Source organism: Alternaria atra (assembly GCF_907166805.1).
Source record: "Alternaria atra isolate CS162 genome assembly, contig: 21, whole genome shotgun sequence".
Taxonomy (NCBI): domain Eukaryota; kingdom Fungi; phylum Ascomycota; class Dothideomycetes; order Pleosporales; family Pleosporaceae; genus Alternaria; species Alternaria atra.
The window spans coordinates 1,883,232-1,899,539 of NW_025091319.1; the positions used below are offsets into that span (position 1 = coordinate 1,883,232).

At 52.7% G+C, this 16,308-nt stretch overlaps 6 protein-coding genes across 6 annotated transcripts; 2 read left to right on the forward strand and 4 right to left on the reverse strand.

Moving 5' to 3' along the window:
• Positions 1–265: 265 nt before the first annotated feature.
• Positions 266–2,386, forward strand: ALTATR162_LOCUS1041 (uncharacterized protein; the record flags this gene model as incomplete). The annotated part of the gene is made up of 5 exons (XM_043308636.1): positions 266–270; positions 371–498; positions 553–1,928; positions 1,980–2,165; positions 2,219–2,386. The coding sequence occupies 5 exons, from the start codon at positions 266–268 to the stop codon at positions 2,384–2,386; spliced, it is 1,863 nt and encodes a 620-aa protein (XP_043164571.1).
• Positions 2,387–4,376: 1,990 nt separating this feature from the next.
• ALTATR162_LOCUS1042 (uncharacterized protein) lies at positions 4,377–6,231 on the forward strand (the record flags this gene model as incomplete). Its single annotated transcript, XM_043308637.1, has 3 exons — positions 4,377–4,435; positions 4,491–4,586; positions 4,701–6,231. The coding sequence occupies 3 exons, from the start codon at positions 4,377–4,379 to the stop codon at positions 6,229–6,231; spliced, it is 1,686 nt and encodes a 561-aa protein (XP_043164572.1).
• A 1,267-nt stretch (positions 6,232–7,498) lies between these two features.
• ALTATR162_LOCUS1043 (uncharacterized protein) lies at positions 7,499–8,799 on the reverse strand (the record flags this gene model as incomplete). The annotated part of the gene is made up of 2 exons (XM_043308638.1): positions 7,499–8,401; positions 8,467–8,799. The coding sequence occupies 2 exons, from the start codon at positions 8,797–8,799 to the stop codon at positions 7,499–7,501; spliced, it is 1,236 nt and encodes a 411-aa protein (XP_043164573.1).
• A 401-nt stretch (positions 8,800–9,200) lies between these two features.
• On the reverse strand, positions 9,201–10,342 carry ALTATR162_LOCUS1044 (uncharacterized protein; the record flags this gene model as incomplete). Its single annotated transcript, XM_043308639.1, has 4 exons — positions 9,201–9,459; positions 9,510–9,673; positions 9,727–10,241; positions 10,306–10,342. The coding sequence occupies 4 exons, from the start codon at positions 10,340–10,342 to the stop codon at positions 9,201–9,203; spliced, it is 975 nt and encodes a 324-aa protein (XP_043164574.1).
• A 1,749-nt stretch (positions 10,343–12,091) lies between these two features.
• ALTATR162_LOCUS1045 (uncharacterized protein) lies at positions 12,092–13,702 on the reverse strand (the record flags this gene model as incomplete). The annotated part of the gene is made up of 4 exons (XM_043308640.1): positions 12,092–13,237; positions 13,288–13,380; positions 13,428–13,553; positions 13,604–13,702. The coding sequence occupies 4 exons, from the start codon at positions 13,700–13,702 to the stop codon at positions 12,092–12,094; spliced, it is 1,464 nt and encodes a 487-aa protein (XP_043164575.1).
• Positions 13,703–14,665: 963 nt separating this feature from the next.
• On the reverse strand, positions 14,666–16,150 carry ALTATR162_LOCUS1046 (uncharacterized protein; the record flags this gene model as incomplete). Its single annotated transcript, XM_043308641.1, has 1 exon — positions 14,666–16,150. One exon carries the CDS (start codon positions 16,148–16,150, stop codon positions 14,666–14,668), a length of 1,485 nt encoding a protein of 494 aa, XP_043164576.1.
• Between the last annotated feature and the right edge of the window lie 158 nt (positions 16,151–16,308).

Genomic DNA, 16,308 nt, shown 5'->3' on the forward strand with positions numbered 1-16,308 from the left:
CGGAGCCGTAAGGCGTCCGTCTCCGCTTTCCACTTCCCCAGTTCCCTCCCGCTGGTTCCAGGGCCCGCGCTTCCATCCCAGCTACTGCCGCGGCCACAAGCCTCCTTCTCCGCGTGCTCAAATTGACGTATCCTGCCTCTCCCAGCCAGTACTAATGTCTTAATCTACCCTGTCATCTCTAGCCAGGCACCTCTCCACCAGGCCGGCGCGATCCGATTCACCGATTCTAAGCCGTTAGTCCGCGACCGATTACACTGCAGCTGCTATGTTGTGAGTACCTGTCCTATCTCTGCGCTGACCGCCAGTCACCCACCAATCGCAGCCCTATCATGCTCCACCCGCACGTGAAGCTTGACTGACGAGTATACAGCGTCCTACCTCCTCCACCACGCTATCCCGTCGGAGGCTACCCGGGCGTGCAGCCGGGCCAGCTTATCGAGACCAACAACAGCATCACCCATCCCACCGGGCCCGACTATCAGTTGGTCGTGGGAGAAGGTAATTAATGAGCCTCGGACCCTATACTCGTCATCTTCACTGACGCTATGAAAGGTACCTATGTGCTGCGCGACGACCTCCATCTAGCTACGCCCCCACCGCATCCGTCAGAGGCCCCCATCCATAACCCGAACCCTCTTGCGACCACGGTATCTCCCCCGACAACTGGCACAAAGCTTTCGCTGGTCGCCCTCGCGCCCCGCCAGCCCTCGCAGTCGCAACTCTATAGATTCGGCACCCGCACGAGCACCCGGTCGCAAGTTCCCCCGAGCATACAGGAATCGCCCCACGAAACAAACAGCCAAACGAGTGATGTTGGTTCATATGGCGCCAATGGCATCGCTTCATCCCCGCTGGATGGTCTGAAGACACCAGTGTTCGGAGAGGGCAATACGGCGTTGACAGTAATCAATGGCAAGGACTCCAAAGATCCGTCCAAGAGGCGCAAACCGAAGAGCAATATTGTTAAGAGCAATTCTTCCTTCGTGTCCAGGGTCATCCCCCATGAGGCTCTGACAAAGCGATTACAAGAACATAACCCTAATGGCCTCTACGCTTTCGCCAATATCAACCGCGCATTCCAATGGCTGGACTTGACATCGCCTACAAAGGAAGAACACATGACCAAGATCCTCTTCACCAAAGCGCACGCACTCTGTCACGACATAAACCAAATCACAAAAGGGCCAAATCATCTTGACATCATCATGGGTTTCTCCACGGGCGACATAATATGGTACGAGCCAATGTCGCAAAAGTACGCGCGCATCAACAAGAACGGTGTCATCAACGCGACCGCTGTGTCTGACATACGGTGGCTACCGAATAGCGAGAATCTGTTCCTCGCAGCACACATGGATGGAAGCCTGGTGGTGTACGACAAGGAAAAGGAGGATGCTGTCTTCGTGCCCGAGGAAATCACATCACCGAGCGAAAACGGGCTAACCGATGGGGAGAAGAAACTGAAAGCTCTGTTGACGATCAAAAAGTCTGTCAACTCTAAGAACCAGAGAACGAACCCCGTGTCCTACTGGCAAGTCTCCAGGTCCAAGGTCAATGCTTTCGAGTTCTCGCCCGACCGACGTCATCTTGCCGTCGTGTCCGAGGATGGGTCCTTTAGAATTATGGATTTCCTTCGCGAGAAGCTGCTCCACCACTACATGAGCTATTACGGCGGGATGATGTGCGTCTGTTGGTCGCCCGACGGCCGCTATGTCGTCACCGGAGGACAGGATGATCTTGTCTCTATATGGTCTTTGGAGGAGAGTATGCTGGTTGCACGCTGTCAAGGCCACAATTCGTGGGTGACGGCAGTGCAGTTCGATCCATGGCGATGCGACGAGCGCAACTATCGGATTGGTAGCGTAGGAGAGGACTGTCGCTTGTTGCTGTGGGACTTCAGTGTCGGCATGCTGCACAGGCCTCGAGCAGTAAGTCCAAGTCGCTGAATCTGGCAAGTATAATGGCTGACGTTGATTTAGGCATCTGTGCGACAGCGCGGTAGTATTGCCTCGTCAAACCTCAAGATGCAGCGCACACAGACAGGAAGTTCGATGAACCGACTGAGATCGAATTCTAATCTCACATCGGGTAGCATGTTGGATGAAGAAGAAGTGGTGCATCGCGTGGAGCCTCGGGCACGCACGGCCATGCTACCTCCAGTGCTGGTAAGTCTGTCCTGAAACCTCAACATCAAATTTCTAATCGCCATTACCCGTAGGCAAAAGCCGTCCACGAGCACCCACTGTGCTGGCTAGGCTTCGAAGAGGACTGTATCCTAACATCATGCAAAAACGGTGAGTGGCATCAGCAAAAGTTTTCGTCTCAATCACCTCATATCCACCCGTTACGCGCACGTTGTACACTAGAGGGACGTGATCTGCGATAAGGGCGGGTTTTACTGCGCCGCTGTGGCCGTGCGCAGGAACACCCGTCTAGTCTAGTGTCACACAGGGATCCGCCCACGCATTTGTTGAGTTCGCGATGAGCAAAAACGAGAGATAAGGAAGTGGATCGCTGACTGTTTGAATTGCAGGCCACATCAGGACTTGGGACCGACCGAAAGAAGGTGCTGGGAATGACGACAGCAGTATGTCTGCGAGTGCAAACGGAAACCATTTGTAGGACGAGGCATTCGGATCTGCATAGACGTTTAGACGTTATCGCGCGATCGCGTTTGATGATGGTGGTGATGGATGGATCGGAGGTCTTGGTAGGTGCTCTTGGTATTGGGAGAGAGTTTGACCTCCGATATGTCCCGATGTCTGACATGTGCAAAACGTTCAGCCCTATTGCATATGCACGTTTACTTGCATGTGCGCGAAAGAGCCTCTTGTTCTAGAACATATGGTTAGAGCAGTACTCCATCGACACAGCGTCGCAAAATCAAGTTTCCTTATCTCCACCATGCAACATGGTGTGAAAATCACGACAGTGCGACCATGTTTCCGGCCGGTAACTAACATGTCTCTTACGATCACGACTCTACTAAGCAGTGGATACTCACGGCGCCTGCGGGAATTTATAGCGGTAGCCGCGTCGCTTCTCCCAGCTGTGGGTCAGTATAATGTACGTAGCTCTGATGAGGCTCTGCTGTTGATACCCACAGTTGCGGCAATGCAAGTCTAGCCGCAGATTTTCCTGACCGTGCCCTCTCGGACCGAGATTAAGGTATGCAGAGTGCATATCACGGGCTTGTTGTAGAGGAGGCTGGTGCTGGTTTCATCGTGGCGGTCAAACGGTGACGGCGTGACCGGACGGCGATGCGTTGAGATGAAGTCAGCGTGATGTGTAAGGCTGCATAACGATAGTTCGCACCTGAAAGTCTTACTAACGCATCGTGATGACGACCCCTCTATCAACGACACGCAATACTCCCACATGTACAACCCTAATAGCTCTGCGTCAGGCCACCGTCGTTCGAGAAGGTTGGAATGGTTGACGATATACATTTGGATATGCAACCGGCGAGGTGCATCGCAGCTCACCATCGTTTCGGAATTTCTCTTGCAGGTTGGCCGATGCAAGATGGCGGCGACCATTCCATGTGTGGCGTAATCGCTAGCATAGAAACCCTAGAAGGCCTGCGGGTACCACATATCCTCGGGAGAGCCGCAAGCAAAACCCTGAACACGTCTCCATGACTCCTCGCTTGTGACACAAAGAGTGGACGTTGGGTTGAATGGACTCGAGGAGTATGCAGAACTTATTGAAGATTATTCCCATCATTATCCAGGACGCGCGTAATCCCTCTCGACGTTGCTTGCATCGATCGAAGAGAGGCTTGCGCTGGTATCGCCGCCGTTCGCGGGAGGCTTATCGGAACACCTTCTTTGATGCCCCCCTGCGATGCCAATGTGACGCCTAATCGCCGCCAGAAAATTCTAAGACAAGTGAAAGAAGCGCGCTAAACTAGAGGCAATGATGCGAGCTGCGAGTAGCTACCGACCGTCTCCACTTATGCCCATGAGCTCATCAGGGTGCAGCTGCTTGGGCAGGCCGCCCTTGCCCGCATATCCCACGCTCTCTGGTATATCTAACGCGGTTCCAACACGCGTGCCGCGCTGAACAAAGCCCTCACCTTACTTTACATATCCTTGACGTGGGTTCCTTCCTGTCGAATGACACCACTGCTTCACCAGCTTTAAACCCTACTTCCCTCCCACGCTTCTTCTCAGCCCCAATCCAGCTGGCTCACCACATCGCCATCCCACATTCGCATACCATACGAGCTGCGCCCACCCAGAGTGATACCCATCCTTACGTCAGCCTGCGACTAGACCCAGCTGATACTTATTCGCTGGACCCCACCTTTTGGACTCGAAGAGTGGTGGTTGTGTCTCTCTTGTGATTTTTGACTTGTCCCTCGTTACATCATCATGCCTCGCCCAAGTGTCGGGGTGTTCGGCAGAAATGCCGCGCCGACCCTCGAGATCAAGTACGCTTTCACCTATTGTCAAATATCAACATGGAGACGGCTAACGAATCCCCAGGCCTGAGTCGCCTTTTGTTGTTTTCTACGGAGAGTCGTCCGAGTCGCATGAGACGGAGCTGAGGGGAAAGCTGGTTCTGAACAACCCAGAGTCCATGTCAGTGAGGAGCTTGCGAATCACACTCACGGGCACACGGAAAGTCTCGTACGGTAACCTCCCTGTCCACGAAGAAGCTCGTTCTTATGAATTATGCTAACTCTCCGCGCACAGATGGCACTTGACCAACACGGTAAGCCCGCAGCCTATCACGCAGAAGACCAACTTCCTCGTCGAAGAACTCCACCTCTTTCCCGTCGACGTCGGCAGCAAGACCAAAGCACACAAGCTCAATGCTGGGTACCATGAGTGGGATTTCAAGTTCAAGATGCCTCCCAACCTCGACCAGAGCGTTGAGGGGCTACCAACAAACTGGGTGGTTTATAGTCTAAAGGCCCACGTGGATAGAGGGTACATGAGCAAGCAGCTCAGTGCTACGGCGCACATCCGCGTCATACGGACGCTCGGACGCGACATGCTCGAATCCATGCCCATGGAGCAGATCAACGAGGACATCTGGGCGAACAAGCTGGCATACAAGATCACAGTCCCGCAGAAGAACTACATCGTCGGAACGTCCATAACGGCCGATTTCGTCTTGATTCCCCTGCGCAAGGGCGTGGAGATTTCAACAATCAAGATGGAACTGATAGAGTCACGGCAGTTATTCGCCGACTACGCTGGTCGCCGGATAAGCCACCAAAATGACATACAAGTTGCGGTGACCGAAGGCGATATGCCAGAAAACTCGGCGCGCAGGGTCCCAGACGGAACAGAAGACACAGACGCGTTGTTTGACGAGTCGCATCGCTTCTCCATGACTCTCGATTTACCAAAGTCGCTCAAGAACTGCCGGCAGTCAGTAGATACTGAGAACATACGGCTAACGCACAAACTGCGGCTATACGTCAACCTCAAGAACCCGGAAGGTCATACCAGTCAACTGTTGGTGAAGAACCACGTGCACCTGTTCATCTCCCCGAATCTACCTCCGAACGAAGACCAGAGTGTAGTAGTTGACCAGAACATTCTAAACCAACAAGCGATACAAGACGAGGTCAACCAGAACGCGCCTCCTACATATGGCCTGCATCAACTGGACTCCCTCTACAACGATATTGACCCATCCGGTTTCATGACCCCCGGCGGCGTTCACAGTATGATGAACAGTGGTGCCAACACACCTTTCTATGCGCAATCCCGCCGCGGCTCATCCGAAAACCTTACATCCCTCGACGCAGCTGTCCACCAACCCGGTGGCGGCGCGTCAGCAGCAGCCCTTCAACACCGCCTCGCAAGCCTCAGCATGGAACACAGCGACCGCCCCAATCGCTTCCAACCCTCTCGCCAACACTCCTCCGGTGATAGCACACCAGCGCATAACGGCGAGCAAGCTTACTTCGACCTCCCGCCATCGAACTACGATATGGACGCATTGGCACGTACGCCTAGTTACAACACCGCTATGCGAACTCCCGCGGGCTGCAGGACGCCTGGCGGCATGGACATGGTTCTGCCGAGTTATGAGATTGCTACTTCGAGACCTAGTTCTCCATCTCGGAGTCGTGGTAGCAGGGGTACGACTCCTAGTCCGGCGCGAAGTCTGGATACGTTGAATGAGGAGACGTATCGGAATACCCAGATGAACAGCAGGAGACAGAGTCCCAGGGATGGAAGCCCAAGGACTAGCGATGATGGAAGGTAACATACTCTTCCGTCTTGTTGCAGGTTTCTCCGCTATTCCTATGTCGTCTTCATGCTTCATTTTGGAGAACATGATTTAATACCCGGTTCGCTTCACAGCAGTCAAATCATTACTCCGCTCACATCAACAACTTGCTCGTTGTCATCGACATCGTCAAACGGCTCGTTACACGCACTGCGTACCTCACCATCGGCGGCCGGTTCGTCGAACTTCTTGTCTCCGACATCAGCCTATCGCAGCCATAGCCCATCTCGCTTGCTGGAAGTCCCGCGGCTAGAGAAAACACGGGAGCGATCTCCACTCAGGACGGAGACGTTATCCGTGACGGATATGGCCGAAGCGCGTTGAGGGCGTTGTCGTTTCTGCTCTACTCTATTATTTTTTCAGTTTCATGGTTACGATTATGGTTATCACGATAGCATTAGAAGACTTTTTTTCTTCTTTCCTTCGACATTGTATAGGTATAGAGATAGATTTCATTTAGCTTCACCACTCAGAATTGGGTTGAGTTGGAAGGGGAGGTATTAGAGTTGGATACCCCACGCGCATCGTTCTTACTATTGGTAGTAATCACACATGTCATACACCATCCATTGCATCCTTCTTGTTTACTTCTGCATGAGTGAACTCCACTTAAACCTCGCAGCGTGTGACTGACTTCCCCCCAGACTACACCTACCATTTCCCTTCCTGTATGTCCTGACTCAATGACACGGAAAAAGGTAGTAACACGATGATCACGCTGTAAAGTCAAGTCAGTTCTTCCACCTCTCACATTGCCGATTCCATTTCTTCGGCAAAACACCGGAGTGATCGGGCAGATAGCCGATCTCGGGGCTTGGGCAGCCGTTCGCGAGCTAGTCTGGGTCTGGTAGCACGTCCGCTACACGCAACAGTCCTTCAAGTCTAGAAACATAGCGTGTCTAGTGTGAGCTGAGAGATTCGTGTGTTGTACCCCTTCCGGATTGATGTACTACATTGTGGTATCTCGTCTGACTTGCTTACAGTGGATTATATATTGTCTTGGCTTCAACGCCCTTGGCTTACAACAGCCCACAAAGGATCTGGAGTATCGTACAGGCAAATTCATGCTCGGGCAGGGAAAGACGCAGGGTTCACTTGATACAATCACCACGTTCACTTGGTAGTTCCGACTCCAGATCCATGACAGGCTCAGCATCTCTCAACACCATTATCCATTATAATATCCCCATACATCTACAGACCCCCTTACCCAACCCTAATCTATCCCCTTCTAGACTACAATCTAACTCGGATAATGTTCAAACAAGAACCCCGCCGCCATCTCCGTATTCCCGTCCGTAGCATTCAACGCCGCAATGGCCTCTTGACGCGAAAACCCCAACACAACCAACTTGTCCACTTCTTCGTCTGGCCAAGCCGCTCGTGCAGCAGGGAGGTTACTAACCATGTTGCGGATCTGATCAGCCGTGACACCTTGTAATGGTCTCTGCCCTGTGTTGTTTTCTTCTTCTGTGCGTAGCACTCTGCCCAGGGCTTTAACCCACCCTGCTTGCACAGTATCGTTATCCAGTTCCAGCGAAGAAACGTGAACAAGGTCTTGTTCGCAATCCCCAGCATTAAAATACTCCCACCCCATAAGGCCTCCAAACCCTTTCCCGATATTCCCGTACTTTTGCCGTAACCTCTTGCAGTTATCTGCTAGTTTCTGTATACCCACGTGTCCAGCCCCATTTGCCGGGTTCGTAACTACACCCAACACCACTTTCTCTGGTTTCCAGCCCGCCGCTATAATCGCATCGTACCACTCCGTCCTCCCCGCATCACCCCACCCACAGTAGAATTGCGTGTTATACCAGCCGATCTCTTTTCCAAAAACACTGCATTCCAGTTCTGGGTAACTGAACCCGCTGAGATGAGGTAAAGTGGGGTGTAGAGGATTAGGACTGGGTCCGCTAGCTAGCATGGGTCTGGGTGGACGCAGGTGAGCGGGGATATTAGGATCGGGGATCAAGGCTGTGGCGACGGGAGCGAGGGTGATCAGGAACGGGGGACCAAAATCTGTTCGTAGACGGGAGATGAGGCGTGTAGCGGTGGATAAGGGGATTTCTTCTTCGATGTCGAGGTCGAGGCCTGAGAGGGAGTAACGGGTTATCAGGTCGCGGAGGGGGGTGTAATATGCCTCGAACTAGTGTCTCTATTAGCTTTTGTATACTGCCAGTAGGATACAAGGTGGGGGATATGGTGTCGTACACTCTCCTCGTCTCCACTCAACTTCTCGAAACTGCCTTTTGCTGCTCCTCCTAGCATACCCAACACCTTGACCCCGCTACCTTGTAACCAATTCACCTCGCCCCATAACTGGTCGTATCTCTTATCGTCAGGCCGGTGATCGTTCAGCGTGATGTTCCCTGGTCCATCATTAAGGTGAATGGCTGCGATAATCACATGTGTGATGCCCGTATTGTTCGTGAGCAGTGGAAGCAACGAGTGGTAATTGCCGTTTGAGTCGTGGTAAGTCTGGTGGTAGACGATGAGCCGTGGGCCAGTGGATGGCGGGAGTAATTTCGGTGTTGAAGAAGCCATGATGCTGAGTAACTAGAAAGCAAGTGTGGTGAGTAGTCTACAAAGTTGGGGACCTGGTACGTGGACGCGTTCCTGCATTCAACACGGGTCCCGTAGGGCTGAGGTGGGGCATGTCGCGCTACGTCATTTTGCAACCCCAAGGACACGATGGCGAGTCAGGTGTTCAGCACAAACAATATACAAAAGATGAAGCAACTGAATGTCGTTATGTGTAGTATTGCATGCATGTACTCTGTAACATATCCTGACCGGAACGCCGCTTGCTGTCCGATGAGGTACAGCCCTAATCCTCGTATCCAGAACAAAGCAGGAAATCTCATGTAGACACTAACGTCTCGTATTGCTCACCAATTATGCAGGCCGCCTAATGCGTAACAGTCGTAGCATCCTCCTGGGACAGGCTAGTGGTAGCCGTTGCTGTATTCGTGTCGTGTGTCACCGTTCATACCACCAAAGTACGGATGGATAACCGTCTGCTTTGCTGAAATGCGGCCAGCGGGGTCGTATACGAGCAGCGCATCAAGTAGGTCAAGGCCAACCTCGTCGAGATTGGTGACAATATTCGCAACGTCTGTCCGGCCCCACTTGGGGAACGAGGGCTTGAAATCGGGGAAGGAGGTGACGCCGGGCCAGTCCTGTTCGTTGGGTGTACCGAGGATACTATACACGATTAGCGTTTGGAATGGGACATGTGAGTTGAGTTTGCATACCGGAAGATCTTGAAAATCTCGTCAATCTCCGAATCACCGGGGAACAGAGGCTTGCGCGTGCACATCTCGGCGAAGATGCAGCCAACAGACCACATGTCAACACCAGTAGAGTATTGACGACCACCAAGGAGAATCTCTGGAGAACGGTACCATAGCGTGACGACCTATTGCAAGTTAGAAAACATGCCCAATCATCCACCAAGGTTTGTTTGCATACCTCGTGGGTGTATGTTCGCAACGGGACACCGAAAGCGCGAGCGAGACCAAAATCCGCCAGCTTCAGGTTGCAGTCCTTGTCGATGAGCAAGTTCTGCGGCTTGAGGTCGCGATGCAGCACACGATGAGCGTGGCAGTAGCGCACACCCTGACACAGCTGCATCATAAACTTCTTCACCATCTTGTCGTCCATGCTCAGACTCTGACCCGCTAGACCAGAACCCTCTGGCAGTGCTTTGCCGCGTCCACCCTGGCTAACCGGTAGCGCCTCCATGTACTTCTTCAAGTCCAGATCCAGAAATTCGAAAACGAGGTATAGCTTGTGACCGTCGGCGTGGACGATGTTGAGGAGGCGGACAATGTTGGGGTCGTTCATCTCCTTGAGGAGCGAGATTTCGCGGATGGCGGTTGAAGGGACACCTTCATCTTCCGCTTCGAGGCGGATCTTCTTGAGGGCGACGATACGTTGGTCTTTGGTGGTGAGATCGCGCGCCTTGTAGACGACTCCGTAAGTTCCTGAGAGGACATGTGAGTAAAGGCTACGCGCATAGTAGGGTGTTGTAAGAGGATGATGCCGTACCCTCTCCGACCTTCTCCAACTTCTGGTAGTTCTCCATTGTGATCGGCTACGGACTGCGAATGCTTCAGGTGGAAGACAAGCGGTCAAGCGTGTTTAGCTAGATCGCAGGAGCGCTGTTTCGCAGCGAGATCAAATTATACCGGGTAGAGGTCAAGGTAATTGAATGCCTCTCCAGCAAGCTCCAGTGTACCTGTGGTTAGTAAGTGCGGGTAGGGAGGAAGGTGCGGCTGGGACTAGGGAACGAGGGTGTCGATGTTAGGAAATTCGAGATGTAAACACCCTTGACGCATCAGGCAACGCGCAGCCGTCAGCCACAAACGCGAGCTTAGTCAAACACCCCTGTTCTCACTTTTCTCTACATGTCTCATATTACCTACACGCGCTGCCTGACGATATTAAATCTTGACATATGCCATCTCACCAAAGGCTTGCGTCTAGTCTATCTAGCAGAAATATGCATCACCTGGACCCCCATGAACGCCCTCCAGACAGCATACGCAATGTCTACAAAAAGTACCAAAAGATGACATTGAACAACTTGGACCTAAATCAAGACATCATCGATCTATCAAACGACGCCTCTGCGTCATCAAGCAGCAAAGTGCGCGTGGTCAAACACTACACCGCAGAAGACCTGACCGCCATTTTCCGGACCTTTGCCGGTGAAGATGGGGAGGAAGAACACCAAGACATGGCTTTGCCAAGGTCGATACCAGTATACGAGCACGAAGACATGCCAGGTAGGAAGTTCCTGAGTCTGGAATCATCATGATAGACTATAGCTCTTGTTCATGTAGTTTCATAATCTCTGTTCCTAACAGGTAAGACAGGCCTCTACATAATCCCCTCCCTTCTCCCCCCATGCATCCAATCCATACTGCTATCCCGCCTCCTCCACCGAGACCTTTCCAACCCATCTCATCTCACAAACATCCACACGCACTACAAGCTGTCTTACCCCTCTTCCCAATCCTCATTTTTCTCCCTTCCTCCTCTTTCCTCCTCGACCCCAATCGCCCATCCCCTCGACCCCACCATCCACAAACCCCTTTCCACCCCGCAACTCCTCAACAAAAAACTTCGCTGGACGACCCTAGGAGGCCAGTACGATTGGACTGCGAAATGCTACCCCAGCACCGCACCGCCAGCTTTCCCTTTAGATATCAAGCGTCTGCTGGAATCTTTGTTTACAGAAACAAAGGCCGAAGCGGCGATTGTGAATCTCTATTCACCGGGCGATACTTTGAGTGTACATAGGGATGTTGCTGAGATGAGTGGGACGGGGTTAGTTAGTGTGAGTCTGGGGTGTGATGCCATCTTCGTCCTCGGCACTTCTGGAAAGGTGCAAGAGGGCGGAGAGGAGGATGGCGGTGAGGAAAAGATTTTGACGTTGAGGTTGAGGTCGGGAAGTGCCGTGTATATGAGTGGGGAGTCGAGGTTCGCCTGGCATGGCGTTCCGCAGATAGTAGCAGGGACCTGTCCTGAGTACTTGAGAGATTGGCCTGGGACGACGGAGGGAGATGGAGAGTATGAAGCGTGGAGGGGGTGGATGGCGAACAAACGGGTGAATCTGAATGTACGACAGATGTGGGATTGATCACTTCAATAAAACAACATAAGTTTACAAAGGCATTAGAATGTATTAGTACTATTCAACAGTAAAGGGGTATGTATATATACGCAATTCGAGCCACCGTGTTCAATAAGCAACTTCCTCTCCACCTTCCTCCATATCAACTTCCTCCTCCTCCTCAGACGTACAAGTAGCCATCATGAGACTTTTCCACTAGTATTTTCCCGGCTCGCCTGGGACAGCACTCGTGGGCGCCGTAGTCGCACTTCCTGGCACAGCAGAGCCTGGCGCACTAGCATGGTCGGTTGCATTGGTACCAGTCTTCTCCAGTCCCTGGGTTTGGAGAGGAGCAGGCTGCGTCTTCTCTTCAGGGTACATGTTCTGGGGGCTGCTATCTCCGGAGACAGGACTGGTAGGTACACTCGAAGGGGCTTCGTTGGTCACCTTGCCGGCTGCCTGGCGGATGACATCCCACCATTGTTCCGCAGCTTGTGGGGTGTGTGCCTTGAATGCGAACTCGTGTGTCATGGAGAAAGCACCGCCAATCTTTCCCTTGGATACGTCTTTACCCTTGATGTTGAACTTTTGTCCGTTGACGGCACCGATGACGCAGTCGGGGATGTAGAGAGACAGTTCGGGCACTGGGTCCTTAGCGAAGTCGTCGTCTGTCTTGAACTCATGGAGGAACTTGGAAGGGGTGACGACGTAGTAGTTTGTGTCGTAGGAGCGCATGATCTTGCCCTTCTTCTCGAGCGAGCCAGAGATGAGCGGCTGGGTGGAGCGGTGGTTTTGGTTGGGGAAGCTGATGTCGGCGAGTGTGCGGGGTGGGGCGGAGGGATCGATGAGGACCGTGTTGTTGCGCTGGATGAAGCCGTTCCACTCAAAGTCTTGAGGGATGCGCTGGGATGTGCCGACCATGTCGGTGTATGCAGCCTTGGTGTGCTCGGCCTGGGTGTTGACGACCTGCAAGAACTGGCCCATGCCGTGCTGGACCGTCTGGATGATGTGGGCCTCAAACTGTGCGAAAGAGTTCTGCACACTGATCAAGTCCTGGCGGTTGTTGTTCTCCTCCTGCACTTGCTTGTGTAGACGGTGGTTGACTCCGCGCTGGAGGATGTATGGGTCGTCGGTAGCCTTCATAGAGCCACTGTGCGAGTCGAAAACTGCGGTGTGCTGGCCGAGGAGCTCAATGTGCTTCTGAGTGTGCTGGCGAGCCTTGTCGACAGCCTTACTGCCCTTACCGGCGCCCTTTGTGAGCTCCTTGCTCTTGTTCTTAATCTCCGTGTGCAGGCGGTCAAAGATGGGGAGGATGGTGCCTTTCAGCTGCTTGGCCGTCTCGTAGTGTTGGTTTGAGATGCCCTAGCATTGTTAGAAGAGCCATTGTTTTCTTGTGTGGAAGCATGTCGTACCTGGGTGTTGGACCTGATGTTCTCGAACATGCCCGCGATACCACCGAGCGACTGATCGAAATGGTGGCCCTCCTTCAGGGGATCCTTGACCGTCTATTCTACGTCAGCAACCGCATCTCTATCGCACTGATTTAACCAACCTTCAAGACCCGCTCATACTCCTTGCCGTGTGCATGGTTCGTCTTCTCGGTCGCGGTAATATAGTCTTCGAGGTAGGCAACGGCGTGTTTCCAAGCTTGCAATCGCTCCGCAAAGAGCTTTGTAACCTGGGAATTTGTTAGGTGCAATTCCTTCCATTGGTCTTCGGACTGCTCACCTCTGAGGTATCCTCGCCTGGGATGGCATCTTCGTCGGCAGATCGGTTTGTGAGACTGCGCGTGGGCACCTCACTCGTGGCAGAAGTAGGCGCTGACATATTGCAGGTGTGTAGTGATACTCAATAATCCAAGGTGCAGTCGTGGAACGTGTCTTCGCACGTGTAGAGGGTAACGTTGTTGTTATGAAGCTTGACCGACGCGGCTAGCGATATTTGGTTGGTTGAAGGCGGGGTTCGCGTTATTTCGGAAATGAGCCCGTCTACTGGTGATGCAAGAGGGGGAGAACGACAACTAGTAGATAAACTATTTTGCAAGGTAAAATCAGGGTCCATGGAAAGGATTTAAGTTTGATTTAAGCCCCGAGCACAAATCTAGATCGACATGCACTCATCCTAGAGAAGCAGGGCATCGTGGAGGTTTGGCTGGACCCATGACGTCGACGTTGGGAGCGTCTCGTCCAGTTGCGAGCGGGATCTGCACTAGGAAATCACCTTTGACGGGCTGCGCCACGATCCCAGTGGAGATTGCGGGAGGTATTCCTTTCACATGGTTACATTCAGAGTCATTGACGTATCGTGGCTTCGTTGCATGGCGCGCCCAAGTGAGAAGATTGTCACAGTCTCCGCACAACGCATAAGTAACCCCACAGTAACACCGAGGAGCCTCAAGCGCTGTCACATTGTTCACCACTGGGCTAGGTTGAGATCTAGATCGACCAGGAAACTTGTGAGTTACCCCTGTCACATCGGACGGTGGAACTCGGGTATCTGGTGTGGTCCCCACGAGGGGTAGTTATTTGTCATACTGTCAACCTTCATAACAGCCAGCCTAGTTTGTCACCTATACCCAGGATAAAACTCACTAGACGCCGATGCTAAAGCCTGAGGCTATGTCGATTGGATGCCGTCTTGAAGTTCAGGGGGCTTGGAGTGATGAGACCGGACCTGCCAACCTTTACGTCTATTCACAGATGTTTAGCAACACGAAGACGGTACTTTCGAAGTCAAATGTTGAAGCATGTGTAATCTCGAGTAACAGCTCAGACTGCCTCCGCTAGTCGATCAGTACTCCATCGCATCCTCAAACAGGCCTCGTAATTGCTCCCTCTCAACATCAATATTCTGCATCTCCAAACTCGGCGCTAGCATCAGTACTCTTGCCTGAGGAATCGTGCCCTCAACCAGTTGATCCAAATGCTCCTTTCCGAAACCAAGCGCCTTCAAACCGCGTGGTTGATCACCAAGCTTGATCAAGAACTCTGCCAGTGCCTCACCCAACACCTCCCCTGCACTCTCCTTCTTGACGTTCGAGATATCGACACCGAATGCCTCGGCTGCAGCCAAATGTCGCTCGGGGTTTGACGCACCTGTGAATCTGAAAACTGCCGGCGCAGTTACCGCAACACTGACGCCGTGTGGGATAATGGTGTGATCGACGTCGTAACCTGCGTGTTTGTATCCGGGGTTTTGGCCTGAGATGGGGTAGGACATGCCGTGGCAGAGATGCACACCTGCGTTACCGAAACCAACACCCGCGAGTGTTGCAGCTAGCAGCATCTGAGACTGCGCCTCGTGGTCATCGGGGTCCTTGACTGCGCGAGGTAGGTACTTGACTGTGTCTTTCAAAGCCTTGAGGGAGAAGATGTCGGAGATTGGGTTTGCACCTTGATAAGCTGGGCGGTTGAGTGGATTGGTAGGACGTGGTGTGCGCTCGTAGTATGGTATCGCTGTCCAAGATTCGAGAGAATGGCACAGCACGTCGAGACCCGAGGAGGCGTGGACAGCAGAAGGCATGGTGCGCGTGTTAAGTGGATCCACTATACCCAGAGTAGGCTTCAAGTTGCGATGAGCGATACCAGTCTTCGCGCGCTTGGAGACTAGATCGAAGATGGCGGTACCAGTCGTCTCAGATCCAGTTCCTGCTGTTGTTGGTACAGCGATAAGTGGGAAAAGCTTCGATGGAATAGGCATTCCCTTGCCTAGCGGGGCGTTGACAAAGTCCAGGAAGTCTGCCTCGGGGAATGTAGTGTATAGGTTCATCAACTTGGCTGTGTCGATAACACTGCCACCACCGACAGCCAAGTATGCATCTGGTTTCCACGGCTTCGCGAACTCGATCGCCTCTTTTATGCTGTGATCCTTTGGCTCCACTCTGACCTTGTCGAAGATCTCATATGTCACACCCTCCCTTTCCAAGCCTTCAATGACCTGCTTCATGGCATCTAGTTTTCTCACGTTCTGGTCTGTGACAACCATGACGCGCTTACTGCCCATGTTCTTGAAGTCCATGCCCACTTCCTTTGTACATCCAGGTCCGAATCGTATGCTCGACGCTGCCATCTCGAAAGCATATTCTTTCTGCTGGAATTGATCGAGGGGCGTTGCGAGGTGTCGGCGTGCTTGCTGGACGGTAGCCGGCGATTGGTGGTAATTGGGATTCGAATGGCATGGACATGACGGCGGATGCGTATATTGCACGGTACGGAGGAGATTCAGTGCGCGGGCTGCCCGTGAAGGCGCTACACGGATTGCTGTTGAGATCACCATGATGTGAGGGTTGTGGCGTTCTTTACACGGGTGTGTAGAACAATGCGGGGGTTGCGCGTGTGCCTAGAGATATTGATAATCACTCCTCAGAACCAAATATTCCTCGAGTGATATTTAGGGAGTACTGGCAACGGTAACAAGGAGCAAAACCGCGTGTA